General features: G+C 51.1%; 1 protein-coding gene across 4 annotated transcripts in view; it reads right to left on the reverse strand.

The window, feature by feature from the left end:
* Nucleotides 1–725: 725 nt before the first annotated feature.
* The window catches only part of LOC147086572 (aquaporin-10-like), a 34,497-nt gene continuing 19,109 nt past the window's right edge, over nt 726–16,113 (reverse strand). For 3 of the 4 annotated variants that reach the window (XM_085978704.1, XM_085978706.1, XM_085978705.1), the window contains exons 4-7: nt 12,707–12,844; nt 9,941–10,059; nt 6,039–6,256; nt 726–1,661 (exon numbers count right to left, since the gene is read on the reverse strand). In XM_085978704.1, the coding sequence (XP_085834830.1) occupies nt 1,481–1,661; nt 6,039–6,256; nt 9,941–10,059; nt 12,707–12,844 (656 nt within the window). In that variant the 3' untranslated portion in view covers nt 726–1,480. The remainder of the gene's footprint in view (nt 1,662–6,038; nt 6,257–9,940; nt 10,060–12,706; nt 12,845–16,113) is intronic. The other variant, XM_085978707.1, reaches the window with a different exon arrangement.

Here is a 16,113-nt window from a genome sequence, read left to right on the forward strand (position 1 = left end):
CTGTGGGAGGGGCAGTACTGAGGGAGCGCTGCACTGTCGGTGAGGCAGTACCGAGGGAGCGCCGCACTGTCGGAGGGGCAGTGCTGAGGGAACGCCGCACTCTCGGAGGGGCAGTATTAAGGGAGCGCCAGACTGTCGGAGGGGCAGTACTGAGGGAGCGCCGCACTGTCGGAGGGGCAGTACTGAGGGAGCGCCGCACTGTCGGAGGGGTAGTACTGAGGGAGCGCCGCACTGTCGGAGGGGCAGTACTGAGGGAGCGCCACACTGTCGGAGGGGCATTACTGAGGGAGCGCCGCACTGTCGGAGGGGCGGTACTGAGGGAGCGCCGCACTGTCGGAGGGGTAGTACTGAGGGAGTGCCGCACTGTCGGAGGTGCCGTGTTTCGGATGAGACGTTAAACCGAGGCCCCGTCTGCCATCGCGGTTGGATGTAAAAGATCCCACGGCCACTATTGGAAGAAGAGCAGGGGGAGTTCTCCCCGGTGTCCTGGGCCCAATATTTATCCCTCAACCAACATCACTAAAAACAGATGATCTGGTCATTATCACAGTGCTGTTTGTGGGAGTTTGCTGTGTGCAACAGTGTCCGCACTTTAATAAAGTGGTTCATTGGCTGTGAAGCGCTTTGGGACGTCCTGAGGTTGTGAAAGGTGCTGGAGAAAATGAGAGTTCGTCCTTTCTTTGCCTGTAGAAGCAGAGTTGAGCCAGGAAACGGACACGGGCATCCTCATTCAAACAGTTTTAATGAATTCCATCGCAGCTCCTTATTTAGATGCAACGTGGAGGGAAAACACTTTCCTGGGCGTCCAGGGAACACGTAAATAAGTTAATTTTTTTTTACAAAAGAGCAACGTCTGAGATTTTGAGAATTCCGGAACCCCCCCTCAACTTTTCCCCAACCTCAGCCGGGACCAAGCTCCGACCATCAGGAGGCCGGGACACCTCCTCTCACCCGGTTGTCCCGGCCTCCAAACCGCCCCCGGGGCCTACTTGAGGCCAAGGATGCAGGAGCTCACAACGCGGGGGGAGGGCGGCCCTCCCCAACCTCCCCCACCCCCTCCCTCTGCCTCAACGGCCTTGGTCCGGGGACTGAGAAAAACACCGCACACCCACCCACCCCCCTCACCCCCCAACGCTGTTCCATCTCCCAGAACAAGGCCACGGGAAACTTCCAGTGACAGTCCAGGTCTCTGGCTGGAGTTTGTGGGTTGGGGCAGCGGGGGTGGGAGGAGAAGGGAGGGATTGGCGGGTGAGGAATCGCAGTTCCACCAAGTGATATCTTCCGTTAAAATGGCGGTGGGGTGGGGAGAGGTCGCGCGTCGAGTATCCACGGCGACGGCAATTTCCAGGCCTCTGTTCGCTCCCGCTCCGTAGGCCCCGGTCGCCGAGGCGAGGGTCGTCTTTGCAATCGCCCACCGTTAAAGAAAAAAATTGCTTGGTAGAAATCGTGCAAAGATAGAGCGAGTCCGCTCCATTCGGGCCTACACAGGATTCTCCGCTGTCTCCTCGGCCTCCGCGGCCTCCGCGGCCGGCTCGGCCTCGTCTTTGAGTGGCTTGGGATCGTCGTGGTGTAGCTCGACGAGGAGTTCGTATATCATGCTGCCGATCAGAGCTCCGAGCATCGGCGCTACGATTGGGACCCACCACCATCCTTGCCCGGCCCTGTGGGAAGGAGACAATCAGAAACGCTCTGCTCAATCGACGCGTTCCCCGCGCCAATGGAATTTAATACAGAGAAGTGCGAGGTGATGCATTTTGGCGGAAGGAATGGGGGGGGGAAAATTCAGCGTCGCCCCGTTTGGGGCACCATTATCGGCCGTGCGCAAAGTTTAGCGCCTGGCGCTAATTATCGTCTCCGACAGCAAACTTGGCTTTTATCGCCCCTGGAGGTGATTGGAGCGCTAAATCTGGCGCTTCACACCTGTCTTAAGGCGCAAAGGCCGAGGAGCGAGGCGCTACCTCAGAGCGCTGGCGAAGCGAGGAAGGGCAAATCAAAATCAACCTGCAAAGTGCTGCTCAGTCCCCAAAACTCCTTCACACAGCGTTGAATCTCTCCAGAAGTCTCTCTCTCTCTCTCTCTCAGAATGCGTGGTGCAAAAATGTCACCGACAAAAAAAGGCAGGAAGCGGTCGCCTTTAAATAGCGCCCCCCCAGTCCCTTCCCGACTGCAAAACGCTCCCCTCAACCTGTCATTGCTAGCGGCAGGCGGTAAGGCAGGGGGCGCCACTCAATATCCGGTCCGGGGCATTGCGCACTCGAATGACGTAACAATCTGCCGGCGCAGGAGATGGTGGTGGTAGTGTTTAGCGCTGCTGCAAAATGTCTAGTTAATTTCGCGAGCGGCGCAAACATCGCCGCGCCCGGGCGCTAGTTGCTTTGCGCCCCAATTGGCGCCCTCGTAAGGCTCTAACGGGAGGCGCAAACAACTGAATTTTTCCCCCATGGAGAGGCAATATACACTGACGTAAGAGAGCTACTAGGCACTCGGTCTAAGCGTTAAACAAAGCTTTAATCAACTGTTTTACAACATGGAGGTCTAGTTGTGACCTTCACTAGTTCCTGTTAAAGAATGTCCTGAGTAAGCTGGGCCCGTGCTCGAGTATTTATACTCTCCCTGGACAGCGCCACCCACAGGCCGCCCAGTATTATTTCATAAGTCATTGCCACATGAATGGCAAGATTCATGCCATACACTTAATGGCACAGTTTTAAAGAGAGTGCAGGGACAGGGGGACCTGGGAGTTAACGTGCATAGGTCCCTGAAGGTGGCGGGACATATTGAGAGAGTGGTTAGCAAAGCATATGGGATCTTGGGCTTCATAAATAGAGGTATTGAGTACAAAAGTAGAGAAGTTATGCCGAACCTTTATAAAGCGCTGGTTAGGCCACAACTGGAATATTGTGTCCAGTTCTGGTCACCACACTTTAGAAAGGATGTGAAGGCCCTTGAGAGGGTGCAGAGGAGATTTACCAGAATGGTTCCGGGGATGGGGGATCTTAGCTACAAGGACAGGTTGGAGAAGCTGGATTTGTTTTCATTGGCGCAAAGGAGGTTGAGGGGTGATTTGATCGAGGTGTACAAGATTATGACGGGTTTGGACAGGCTAGACGGGGAAAGGCTGTTCCCACTAGTTGATGGTACAAGGACTAGGGACACAGTTTTAAGGTTTTGGGCAAGAGATACAGGGGGGATGTGAGGAAAATCTTTTTTACGCAGCGAGTGGTGAGGACCTGGAACTCGCTGCCGACGGAAGTGGTGGAAGCGGAGACACTCAGGGCTGGATTTTGTGAATGAGGGCGAGTTGGAGGTGGGACTGCTGCTTGTCGTGTCAATGTCCCGCCTCCGTCCTCGCCTGACCATTCAGAGGGATTTTCCCCTGATTAGCCTTGTTAAGCCCCGCCCTGCGGGCTTGCCGGCCAATTAAGGGAAAGCTGGTGTCAGATGACGTCAGTGCATGACGCTCCATCTGCCGGTTTTGTTAAAGTGACAGGCCCCATAATTTTTTGATAGTGTTTCACAGCATTGAGGTGCTGTCAAACGCTGACAATCACTGTCCAAAGGTGAGCCCTTGCACCCAGGCTCACCAATGACTCTTTCCTTAGGAGAAAACAGATGGCCCCTGCATGTGAGATTGCAGAAGCCATCTGTCAATTCTCCCAATCAGATGAGGCTTCACAGAAACATCAAATCTTGCCACCTGCAGATACATAGAAACAGAATAAAAATATTTCTCACTACATTCTCTCACCTGCCATATTTACCTGTGCGCCATTGCACCTATTGACATGAATCTTGCTATTCATGTGGAAAAGACTTATGAAGTAATACTGGGCGGCCTGCTGGTGGCGCTGTCCAGGGAGAGTATAAATACTCGGGCACGGGCCCAGCTTGCTCAGGACATTCTTTAACAGGAACTAGTGAAGGACACAACTAGACCTCCATGTTGTAAAACAGTTGATTAAAACTTTGTTTAACGCTGAGACCAAGTGCCCAGTAGTTTTCTTACATCACCTATCACACTACCTCTGCAGCTGTCATTTGCACACTTACACTGCAGCAGACCCACAGCTCGCCTCGCTGACCCTGGCGGGGTTTCCCGCCGTCGGAAATCCCGCATCTAGCAGGCGGAAAATGGGGAACAGCCTCTGAACTGCCTGTTGACTGCCTGTTAACAGGCAGTTAGTTGGCTCTAATCCCCTTCCTGCCGCTAGGAGACGGGTTCTCTGCGCGAGTCGGGGAACCGCCTCCTGGGAAGCTGGTTCGGAGGCAGGTTGGGAGCGGGGTCGGGAGCCGCTCCCAATTTTGCCCGTTTTCCCAGCAGTCCCGCCTCCAAGCCCGCCTCCTCGGGGCTGGTAAAATCCAGCCCACGACTCTACGTCGCGAAAGTCCCGGCTCGGAGCCGCGCGCAAAAGGACCATGAGCAGGGGTGTGTGATTGGGAGGGCTGAGAAGGATGGAGGTCTTTAAGGTTTATGATGGTGTTTCGATAGGGTAGACGCAGAGAAGATGTTCCCACTTGTGGGGGAGACCAGAACTAGAGGTCGTCAATATAAGAGAGTCGCTAATAAATCCAATGGGGAATTCAGGAGAAACTTCTTTACCCAGAGAGTGGTGAGAATGTGGAACTTGCTCCCACAACTAGAGAAACAACAAGAAAAGGCAAAAGAGAGTGAGAGAAGAAGGGGAGAGGGAGGGGAGGGAAGGAAGGGAGGGGATGGGAGGAAGCGAGAGGGGGGGAGGGAGGGCAGGACCGTAAACCGACGAAACCTGGCGGTGACAGAATTAGATCACCATGAATAAGTTATAGCGTTGAGAAGCGTTAGGTTAACAACGGTGGTTCTCTTGTTAACGAGCGCTGTGGAAAGCAGGAAAGAAGCCCCCAGGTGCCGCTCTCCGTCACATCACCTACTACTGTCTGCCGAAGACGGACCTTCGGTGGAGAGGGCACAGGAACAGGAGGAGGCCATTCGGCCCCTCGGGCCTGCTGTCCCATTCATACTGATCTGCATCCCAATTCCATTTGCCTACCTTAGCTCCGTATCCCTTGAGGTGAATAGCACAGATGCATTTAAGGGGAGGCTGGATAAACACATGAGGAGGAAAGGAATCGAAGGATACGGTGATGGGGTGAGATGAAGAGGGGTGGGAGGAGGCTGGTGTGGAGCATAAACACTGGCACGGAGCAGATGGGCCGAATGGCCTGTGTCTGTGCTGTACACTCGATATAATTCTATGTAAATTCTTTGTGAATCTATGAAAATTCTATGTCTAAATTCTAGATAAAGTCTATGAAAATTTGATGTAAAGTCTATGTGATTATATATAAATTCTATGTAATTCTATGTAAATTTGATATAATTCTATGTAAATTCGAAGTAATTCTTTGTAAAGTATATATAATTATATGTAAATTCTAGGTGATTAAATGTAAATTCTCTCTGGTGCTATGTATTTCTATGTAAATGCTATGTATTTCTATATAAATTCTCTGTATTGCTATGAAAATTCCATGTAATTATATGTAATTATATATAGTTCTATGTAAATATGATGTACTTTTATGTAAATTCTCTGTGGTTCTATGTAATTCTATGTAAATGCTATGCAATTATATGTAAAGTATATGTAAATTTGATATAATTATATGTAAATTCGATGGAATTATATGTAAAGCATATGTAAATTCTATGTGATTATATGTAAATTCTCTGTGGCTCTATGTAAGTTCTATGGATTTCTATGTAAATTCAATGTAATTCTATGTTGTTCTATGTAAATTGTATGGGGTTCTATGTAAATTCTATGTAATTCTATGTAAATTCTCTGTGGTTCTATGTAAATTCGATGTAATTCTTCATAAATGCTATGTAATTCTATGTAAATGATATGTAATTCAATGTAAATGCTATGTAATTCTATGTAAATGATATGTAATTCTATGTAAATGCTATGTAATTCTATGTAAATTTGATGTAATTCTATGTAAATGCTATGTAATTCTATGTAAATGCTATGTAATTCTCTGCCATGTGTACTTACGTGAATACCTCAGTGCCCCAGCCAGCAACGAAGGTGAAGAGTCGGGGTCCGAAGTCTCTTGCCGGGTTAATGGCGTAGCCGGTGTTGGCGCCCAACCCCATACCAATGGCAAGCACCGCGACGGCGACCAGGGGGGGCCGCAGGAAAGCTGGAGCCCCTGCGTTTTTCTCGTCCCCAATGCACAGAATACAGATCAGCAAAACAGCAGTGCCTATTAGCTGTGGAGAGACGCAAGATACCGTTAAATTAACAGGCGTTCGGGTTTTATACCGCACCGTTAACGTAGAAGAGCGTCCCGAGGCGCTTCATAGGAGCATAATCAGACAAGGAAATACATGGGCAGCGAACCAAAGCAGGAGATATGAGGAAAGCTTTGTCAAAGTGGCAGGCTTTAAGGGGGATGTTAAAGGAGGTGGGAGGTAAAGAGGCGGAGTGGTTTAGCGAGGGGAATGTTGGAGCTTAAGGCCTAGGCGGCGGAAGGCACGGCCGCCAATGGTGGGGTGACGGGAGTAAGAGAATAGCAAGAGGCCAGAATTGGAGGAGCGCAGGGATCGCGGAGGCGGCGGGGGGCGGTCGTAGGGCTGGAGGAGGTTACAGAGTTAGGGAGGGGCGAGACCATGGAGAGATTTTGGAAACAAGGACGACAATTTTAAATCGGGGCGTTGCCAGAGGCCGTGGAGGTGTTTGAGAGAGGTGCGTGACACCAGCGTACAGGTGGAAGTTGACCCCATATCTGTGGGTGGCATCACCAAGGGGCCGCACGCACATGAGGAAAGGGCTCCTGCGGTGATGGTCTGGGAGGGGTAGAGATGCTTGGGCTACGATCAGATATGTTGCTGTTTACCTCCTGCCTCCTTCGGTACTTCAGACCCATTCTCAGCCGAGATAGGGAACTCGTGAACTGGCGCCAATCCTCTAGGGGCCAACAAGAGCCGACAGATTGGTGTTGGATGCCAAGCAGATTGCAGGTGACGTGGTGTCAAAGTTGGCTTGAAGCATCTGCGATCTGCCAGCTACCCCCAAACCTGGTATCAGTGTGCAAATCGAGAGTGTACCATAGAATCATACAGTGATACAGCACAGGAGGAGGCCATTCGGCCCATCGTGCCTGTGCCAGCTCTTCGAAAGAGCTCTCCAATTAGTCCCACTCCCCCCTGCGCTTTCCCCACAGCCCTGCACATTTTTCCCCTTCTAGTATTTCTCCAATTCCCCTTTTGAAAGTCACTATTGAATCTGCTTCCACCGCCCTTTCAGGCAGCGCATTCCAGATCACAACAACTCGCTGCGTAAAAAACATTCTCCTCATCTCCCCCTCTGGTTCTTTTGCCGATTATCTTCAATCTGTGTCCTCTGGTTACCGACCCTCCTGCCACTGGAAACAGTTTCTCCCGATCTACTTGATCAGAACCCCTCATGATTTTGAACGCTTCGATTAAATCCCCCCTTAACCTTCTCTGCTCTAAGGAGAACAATCCAAGCTTCTCCAGTCTCGCCACATAACTGAAGTCCCTCATCCCTGGTACCATTCTGGTCAATCTCCTCCACACCCTCTCCAAGGCCTTGACATCCTTCCTAAAGTGTGGTGTCCTATGTTTGCAACTCTTGATACTCTTAATTGATCTATCTATATATATATTAAAATCTTACAACTTTTTCCATTATAAATTGCTATGTAAATGTCACACCGTAATTACACCCGCCTTCTTCAGTTATGTGGAGAGACTGTATGTAAACAGTGGACAGTAACGATGTAGTTACAGGTTCTGGCCAGTAGGTGATGCCGTATTTTACTCCCAACCCACTTGAAGTAATTTTGAAGTGTAATCACTGTTGTAATGTAGGAAACGCGGCAGCCAATTTGTGCACAGCAAGCTCCCACAAACAACAATGTGATAATGACCGGATCATCTGTTTTTAGTGATGTTGATTGAGGGATAAATATTGGCCCCAGGACACCGGGGAGAACTCCCCCCCCTGCTCTTCTTCCAATAGTGGCCGCGGGATCTTTTACATCTGCCTGAGAGAGCAGACGTCTCGTTTTAATGTCTCATCCGAAAGACGGCACCTCCAACAGTACAGCACTCCCTCTGTACTGGCACTGGGAGTGTCGGCCTGGATTTTGTGCTCAAGTCTCTGGAGCAGGACTCGAACCCACGACGTTCTGACTCAGAGGCAAGGGCGCCACCCACTGAGCCACGGCTGACATGATGGGGCGGGGGGGTTGTGGGGATTAACATAAGGACAGGAGGAGGCCATTCAGCCCCTCGAGCCTGTTCCGCCATTCAATCAGATCATGGCTGATCTGTATCTTAACTCCATCGACCCGCCTTTGCTCCATATCCCGCGATCTCTTTACCCAACAACAAGCTAGCGATCTCAATCTTGAAAGCTCCAATTGACCCCCAGCCTCAACAGCTTTTTGGGGGAGAGAGTTCCAGATCTCCACCAGCCTTTGTGTGAAGAAGTGCTTCCTGACATCACCCCTGAACGGCCTGGCTCTAATTTTAAGGTGACGCCCCCCCCCTTGTTCTGGACTCCCCCCACCAGAGGAAATAGTTTCCCTCTCTCGACCCCATCAAATCCCTGGAATACAAAGGGGAGAGGCAGTGATGCTTCAGTTGTACCGAGCTCTGGTCAGACCCCATCTGCTGTAACTGGGTTCAGTTCTGGGCTCCGTCCCTCAGGAAGGAGATCTTGTCCTCGGAGGGGGTGCAGCGCAGATTCACCAGAATGATACCCGGGGGGCTAAAAGGGTTAAATTCCGAGGACAGGTTGCACAGACTGGGCTTGTATTCCCTCGCGTTTAGAAGATTAAGGGGTGATCTGATCGAGGTGTTGAAGATGATTAAAGGAGTTGATCGGGTCGAGAGAGAGAGAAACTATTTCCTCTGGTGGGGGGAGTCCAGAACAAGGGGGAGGCGTCACCTTAAAATTAGAGCCAGGCCGTTCAGGGGTGATGTCAGGAAGCAGTTCTTCACACAAAGGGTGGTGGGAACCTGGAACTCTCTCTCCCAAAAGGCTCGGGGGTGGGTGGGGGGGTCAATTGTTGATGTAAGGAATTGGATCCAAATTGTTCGATCAAAGAAAATCAGTGGTGCTGATGGACGGAGGTTGACGTTACAAAACTCACTACGCACTTGGTTTGAACATAAAGCAAGGCTTTAATCAACTTGTTTCAGAACATGGAGGTCTAGTTGTGCTTCACTAGTTCCTTGTCTTTACAAAATGTCCCTGATCAAGCTGGGCCCACGCCCGAGTATTTATACTCCTTGGACGGCGCCACCAGCTGGCCGTCCAGTGTTATTTCATGAGTCGTTTCTTGATGAATGATGAGATTTATAACAGAGGGTTCTTGTATCAATCCAAGGAACCAAAACCGGGCAATGTGAAGAAGCGGTGTTGGGGGTTGGGGTTCGTGCTGGAGGAGGCTGCTATTAGCCGACACACTCCTAGGCCGGAGGTAGAAAGCTCAGCCAGGGCTCCTGCTCCTGATCGCTGTCAAGTCAAGCCCCCTAATGGAAGCAGTGGAGGTCAGGTGAGGACAGGTTTTTGGTCTTGGCTGCGTTCAGTTCTGGGCCCCGCACCTCAGGAATGATATCGTGGCCTCGGAGGGGGTGCAACACAGATTGACCAGAATGATGCCCGGGGGCTAGAAAGGGTTCAATTACAAGGACAGGTTGCGCAGACTGGGCTTGTATTCCCTCGAGTTTAGAAGATTGAGGGGTGATCTGATCGAGGTGCTTAAAAAGTGAAAAGCGTAGATCGAGAGGAACCCTTTCCTCCAGGGCAGGGATGGCGGAGCAGGTACGAGAGGCTGAATGGCCTCCTCTGGTCCTAATGCTCCTACATTCTTAGATCACGTCTCAGGACGTCAGACTAGAGATAAAAAAAATCAAGCTTACCTCGGTGAGGAACCCATTACGCATACTGAGGTTTTCTACAGGGTACGTAGCAAAGATCCCCGCCGTCCCTCTCGGGCCACTGACCGTCAGATTCCCATCGCTAAACTGGTGTATCGCATCTAATTAAAGAGGAGTGACATAATTAATGAGGCGGCAGCCATGGCTCAAGTGGGTAGCGCTCGCTCTCTCTCGCCTTGGAGCCGGAAGGTCGGGATTTGAGCCCATAACCCAGGCCGACGATCCCAGGGTGCACTGCACTATCGGAGGGGCAGTACTGAGGGAGTGCCGCACTGTCGGAGGGGCAGTACTGAGGGAGCGCTGCATTGTCGGGGGGGCAGTACTGAGGGAGCGCTGCACTGTCGGAGGGGCGGTACTAAGGGAGCGCCGCACTGTCGGAGGGGCAGTACTGAGGGAGTGCCGCACTGTCGGAGGGGCAGTACTGAGGGAGCGCCGCACTGTCGGAGGGGCGGCACTGAGGGAGCGCCGCACTGTCGGAGGGGCAGTACTGAGGGAGTGCCGCACTGTCGGAGGGGCGATACTGAGGGAGCACCGCACTATCGGAGGGGCGGTACTGAGGGAGCGCTGCATTGTCGGGGGGGCAGTACTGGGGGAGCGCTGCACTGTCGGAGGGGTGGTACTGAGGGAGCGCCGCACTGTCGGAGGGGCAGTACTGAGGGAGTGCCGCACTGTCGGAGGGGCAGTACTGAGGGAGCGCCGCACTATCGGAGGGGCGGTACTGAGGGAGCGCCGCACTGTCGGAGGGGCAGCACTGAGGGAGCGCCGCACTGTCGGAGGGGCGGTACTGAGGGAGCACTGCACTATCGGAGGGGCAGTACTGAGGGAGCGCCGCACAGTCAGAGGGGCAGTACTGAGGGAGCACTGCACTGTCGGAGGGGCAGCACTGAGGGATCGCTGCACTGTCGGAGGGGCAGTACTGAGGGAGCGCCACACTGTCGGAGGGGCAGTACTGAGGGAGCGCCGCACTGTCGGAGGGGCAGTACTGAGGGAGCACCCAGAGAGTGGTGAACCTGTGGAATTCTCTACCACAGAAGGCAGTGGAGGCCAATTCATTAAATATATTCAAGAAGGAGTTGGATATATTTCTTAAGGCTAAAGGGATCAAGGGATATGGGGAGAAAGCAGGGACAGGGTACTGAATTTGGATGATCAGCCATGATCTCATTAAATGGTGGAGCAGGCTCGAGGGGCCGAGTGGCCAACTCCTGCTCCTAATCCGTCTGCTCGGGTGTCAACTGAATTCAGATCCTCAGGTTGCCCACGCTGGGACTTGAGCTCACGTCCTATTGGATTGCCCGTCCACTCGCCATAAGGCCAGCTCCCTCGGTCTCTCCTTGATGCCAAGGCCAGCCACAATTCTCAAGTTGTCCTTCAACCCTCAGCAGGGCCTCCTTGTAGGTTTGTTGGCCAAAGCTTGGTACAGTGCGCCAGCCACGATCCCTCCAACAGAAGGTCTGTGACACCACCTTGGACCTGTTTTCCTTCAGTCTAACGCTGTCACTTAAGATGCCAATTGCCTTGACAATGTTTTCAAAAACCTTTTTCATAAAACCGTCTACCGCTGTCAGTGTGTCAACTTTATAATGTCCGACGGCTATTAATATATTAAAAAATCATATATATGCAAGCACATCCTGTCACCCTTTTCCCATTATAATTTCAATGGTCACATCTACAATGGAAACTGTCGATGTAAGAAAGACTCACGTTTCTACAGCGGCTTTCACCGTATCAGGACATCCCAAAGCGCTTTACAGCCAATGAAACACTTTTTTTGAAGTGTGGTCACTGTTGTAATGTGGGAAACGCGGCAGGCAATTTGCGCACAGCAAGCTCCCACAAACAGCAATGTGATAATGACCAGATCATCTGGTTTTTTAGTGATGTTGATTGAGGGATAAATATTGGTCCCAGGACACAGGGGAGAGCTCCCCCCTGCTCTTCTTCCAATAGTGGCCGTGGGATCTTTTACATCCACCCGAGAGAGCAGGCGGGGCCTCGGTTTAACGTCTCATCTGAAAGACGGCACCTCCGACAGTGCGGCGCTCCCTCAGTACTGCCACTCCCACAGTGCGGCGCTCCCTTAGTACTGCCCCTCCAACAGTGCGGCACTTCCTCAGTACAGCCCCTCCGACAGTGCGGCGCTCCCTCAGGACCGACCCTCCGACAGTGCGGCACTCCCTCAGTACCGCCCCTCCGACAGTGCAGCGCTCCCTCAGTACTGCCCCTCCGACAGTGCGGCGCTCCCTCAGTACTGCCCCTCTGACAGTGCGGCGCTCCCTCAGTACCGCTCCTCCCACAGTGCGGCGCTACCTCAGTCAGCCTAGATTGTTGTGCTCAAGCCTCTGGAGTGGGACTTGAACTTTCTGACTCAGAGGCGAGATTGCCACGGCTGACACTGACCCCGCCTGCTATGAAATGCAATGTAAACATGTCACGTTGTAATTACACCCTCCCGCCAGTGGTGGCGCTGCAGCTAATTCTCTGATTTTTGCCCCACGATCTTACAGGATGCACATTCGCAACTCACCAATGTCAAGCCGACAGCACCTCCCTCCCTGGTGCCCCCCCCCCACCAAGACAGACAAGAGTACCAACATTCGACTGGGCGGGGCTCGCAGTAGTGTCCGGGAGATTACTCTTTGATTCCTGGAGGCTCCAGGCCAATCCCGGAGGTGACTGGCAAACCCCCTGACCCAGCGCGGCCTCCCCTACCCGGACCCCTTCCTTTCCCGCTGTGCCACGTACCGTAGTAAACGCAGTAGGTGGTGGCGGAAGCACAGAAGGCCCCTAGGCACTCTGACACGGTGTAGAACGGCAACTTCCTCCACGGGAACCTGCCCAGCACGCACAGACTCAAGGACACGGCAGGGTTCAAGTGAGCGCCTGAAAGGAACACACAGGGTGAGTTAGGGCCGACGGTTTGGGCACGCGGGACGTCAATCTGCCGGAGTTTCCACTCCCAACCACCGATCCAATAGCCCAGGCTCATGGGCAGTCCATTGGGACATAGGAAGGAACATAGATACATAGAAGATGGGAGCAGGAGTAGGCCATTTGGCCCCTCGAGCCTGCTCCGCCATTCAATGAGATCATGGCTGATCATCCAAATTCAGTGCCCTGTCCCTGCCTTCTCCCCATATCCCTTGATCCCTTTAGCCTTAAGAAATATATCTAACTCCTTCTGGAATATATTTAATGAATTGGCCTCCACTGCCTTGTGTGGCAGAGAGTTCCACAGGTTCACCACTCTCTGGGTGAAGAAATTCCTCCTCATCTCTGTCCTAAATGGCTTACCCCTTATCCTTAGACTGTGACCCCTGGTTCTGGACTCCCCGCCATTGGGAACATCCTTCCTGCATCTAGTCTGCCTAGTCCTGTTAGAATTTTATAAGTTTCAATGAGATCCCCTCTCATTCTTCTAAACTCCAGCGAGTATAAGCCCAATCGACCCAATCTCTCCTCATATGTCATTCCTGCCATCCCAGGTATCAGTCTGGTGAATCTTCGCTGCACTCCTTCCATGGCAAGGACATCCTTCCTCAGATAAGGCGACCAAAACTGCACACAATACTCAAGGTGTGGTCTCACGAAGGCCCTGTACAACTGCAGCAAGACATCCTTGTTCCTGTACTCGAACCCTCTTGCTACGAAGGCCAACATACCATTTGCCTTCTTAACCGCCTGCTGCACCTGCATGCTTACCTTCAGTGACTGGTGCACAAGAACACCCAGGTCTCTTTGCACTTCCCCTTCTCCCAATCTATTGCTGTTCAGATAATAATCTGCCTTCCTGTTTTTGCCAGCAAAGTGGATAATCTCGCATTTGTCCACATTATACTGCATCTGCCATGTTTCTGCCCAATCACCCAACCTGTCCAAATCATACTGGAGTTTCTCGGCATCCTCCTCACAGCACACACGCCCACTCAGCTTTGTGTCGTCTGCAAACTTGGAGATATTACATCTAGTTCCCGCGTCTAGATCATTTATAAGAGGAGGCCATTCAGCCCCTCGAGCCTGTCCCGCCATTCAATCAGATCACGGCTGATCTGCGACCCAACTCCATTGACCCGCCTTGCTTCTGTAACCCTTAATCCCCTCGCCCAACAAAAATCGATCCAATAGCAAAATACTGCAGATGCTGGAAATCTGAAATAAAAACAGAAATTAATGGAGACACTCAGCGGGCCAGGCAACATCCGTGGAGAGAGAAACAGAGTTAACGTTTCAGGTCGAAACCCTTCGTCAGAACTGAGAAAAAAGCAGGAAATGGACCAGATTTTTAAGCAAGTGTCAGAGCTGGGAAAGGGGGGAGGGGATGAAAGAACAAAAGGGAAGGTCTGTGATAGGATGGAAGGCAGGAGAAGTAAAGAGACATTAGGAGATATTCAAGGCGAGAGGAGATGGTAATGGGACAGGTTAAGAAACAAAGGATGGCTCGAGATGAGGTGTGAATTGCGCTGGCAGAGTGAAAGACAGCTGCCATGTGGGAGAGAGAAAGAAAAAAGCACAAGCAAAAAGTGTGGATAAAAAATATAAATATGACTGATACCTGGGATGGCAGGAATGACGTATGAGGAGAGATTGGGTCGATTGGGCTTATACTCACTGGAGTTTAGAAGAATGAGAGGGGATTTCATTGAAACTTATAAAATTCTAACAGGACTAGACAGACTAGATGCAGGAAGGATGTTCCCGATGGCGGGGGAGTCCAGAACCAGGGGTCACAGTTTAAGGATAAGGGGTAAGCCATTTAGGACTGAGATGAGGAGGAATTTCTTCACCCAGAGAGTGGTGAACCTGTGGAATTCTCTACCATAGAAGGCAGTTGAGGCCAATTCATTAAATATATTCAAGAAGGAGTTGGATATATTTCTTAAGGCTAAAGGAATCAAGGGATATGGGGAGAAAGCAGGGACAGGGTACTGAATTTGGATGATCAGCCATGATCTATTAGTATTTTTATCACTGCTATGCCATATTTATTCCAATGTAGGGAGGACTCGTAAAAATCAACATTTCATTGTGCAGTGCATACGTCTGCTGCATATATGACAAATAAAATTGAATTGAATTGAATTGAATGATCTCATTGAATGGCGGAGCAGGCTCGAGGGGCCGAATGGCCTACTCCTGCTCCTATCTTCTATGTTTCTATATTTCTATATGATAGGGGCCGAGGTTATGATCTGAAATTGTTGAACTCTATGTTGAGTCCAGAGGGCTGTAAAGTGCCCAATCGAAAGATGAGGTGCTGTTCCTCGAGCTGGATCAAAAAATCGATCCATCTCAGTTTTGAAATTTTCAATTGATCCCCAGCCTCGACAGCTTTTTAGCGGGGGAGGGAGTTCCAGATTTCCACCACCCTTTGTGTGAAGAAGTGCTTCCCGACATCACCCCTGAACGGCCTGGCTCTAATATTAAGGTGGCGCCCCCCCCTTGTTCTGGACTCCCCCCACCAGAGGAAATAGTTTCTCTCTCTCTCTACCCGATCAACTCCTTTAATCATCTTCAACACCTCGATTAGATCAGCCCTTAATCTTTTATATGCAAGGAACAACCAATCTGGTGACCTCCACGGGAATAATAGCTCAGACAATCAAGAACTGTCTATTCAGATATATTTCTTAAGGATAAAGGGATCAAGGGATATGGGGAGAAAGCAGGTACCGGGTACTGAACTTGAATGATCAGCCATGATCTCATCGAATGGCGGAGCAGGCTCGAGGGGCCGAATGGCCTACTCCTGCTCCTATCTTCTATGTTTCTATGAGATACTGGAAGAAAGCTAGTATCTGAAGAATGGTACTGTAGGAATGGTCAAATTCCTATCTAGAGATTGATTTCGACGCAGGCAATCAATCAAAAAGGTTTTTAATGTCAAACTAACGAGTTTAAACAGATTGATGCAAGAGAACTATGAATACAGGTCTTAACAGGTTGGAGGCTCCACGAGGACTGCCAGGGCGGTCCCGTGGATGGTGTCATGACGTCATCACGTTTTTCCCGCGTTTGGGTGATCACGTGATTAGCGGCATGACGTCATTGCGTTTGCCCGCGCTCTTAAAGGGACCGCGCACTGTACATGCAAACAGTATATACAATGGTACAGATTTAGTCTGTAGCTAACACATCGTTAAAGGGAATTATGT

The sequence above is a fragment of the Somniosus microcephalus genome, unplaced genomic scaffold (assembly GCF_052327205.1).
Source record: "Somniosus microcephalus isolate GS21.2 unplaced genomic scaffold, FLI_Smic_1.0 unresolved_chr7, whole genome shotgun sequence".
NCBI lineage: Eukaryota > Metazoa > Chordata > Chondrichthyes > Squaliformes > Somniosidae > Somniosus > Somniosus microcephalus.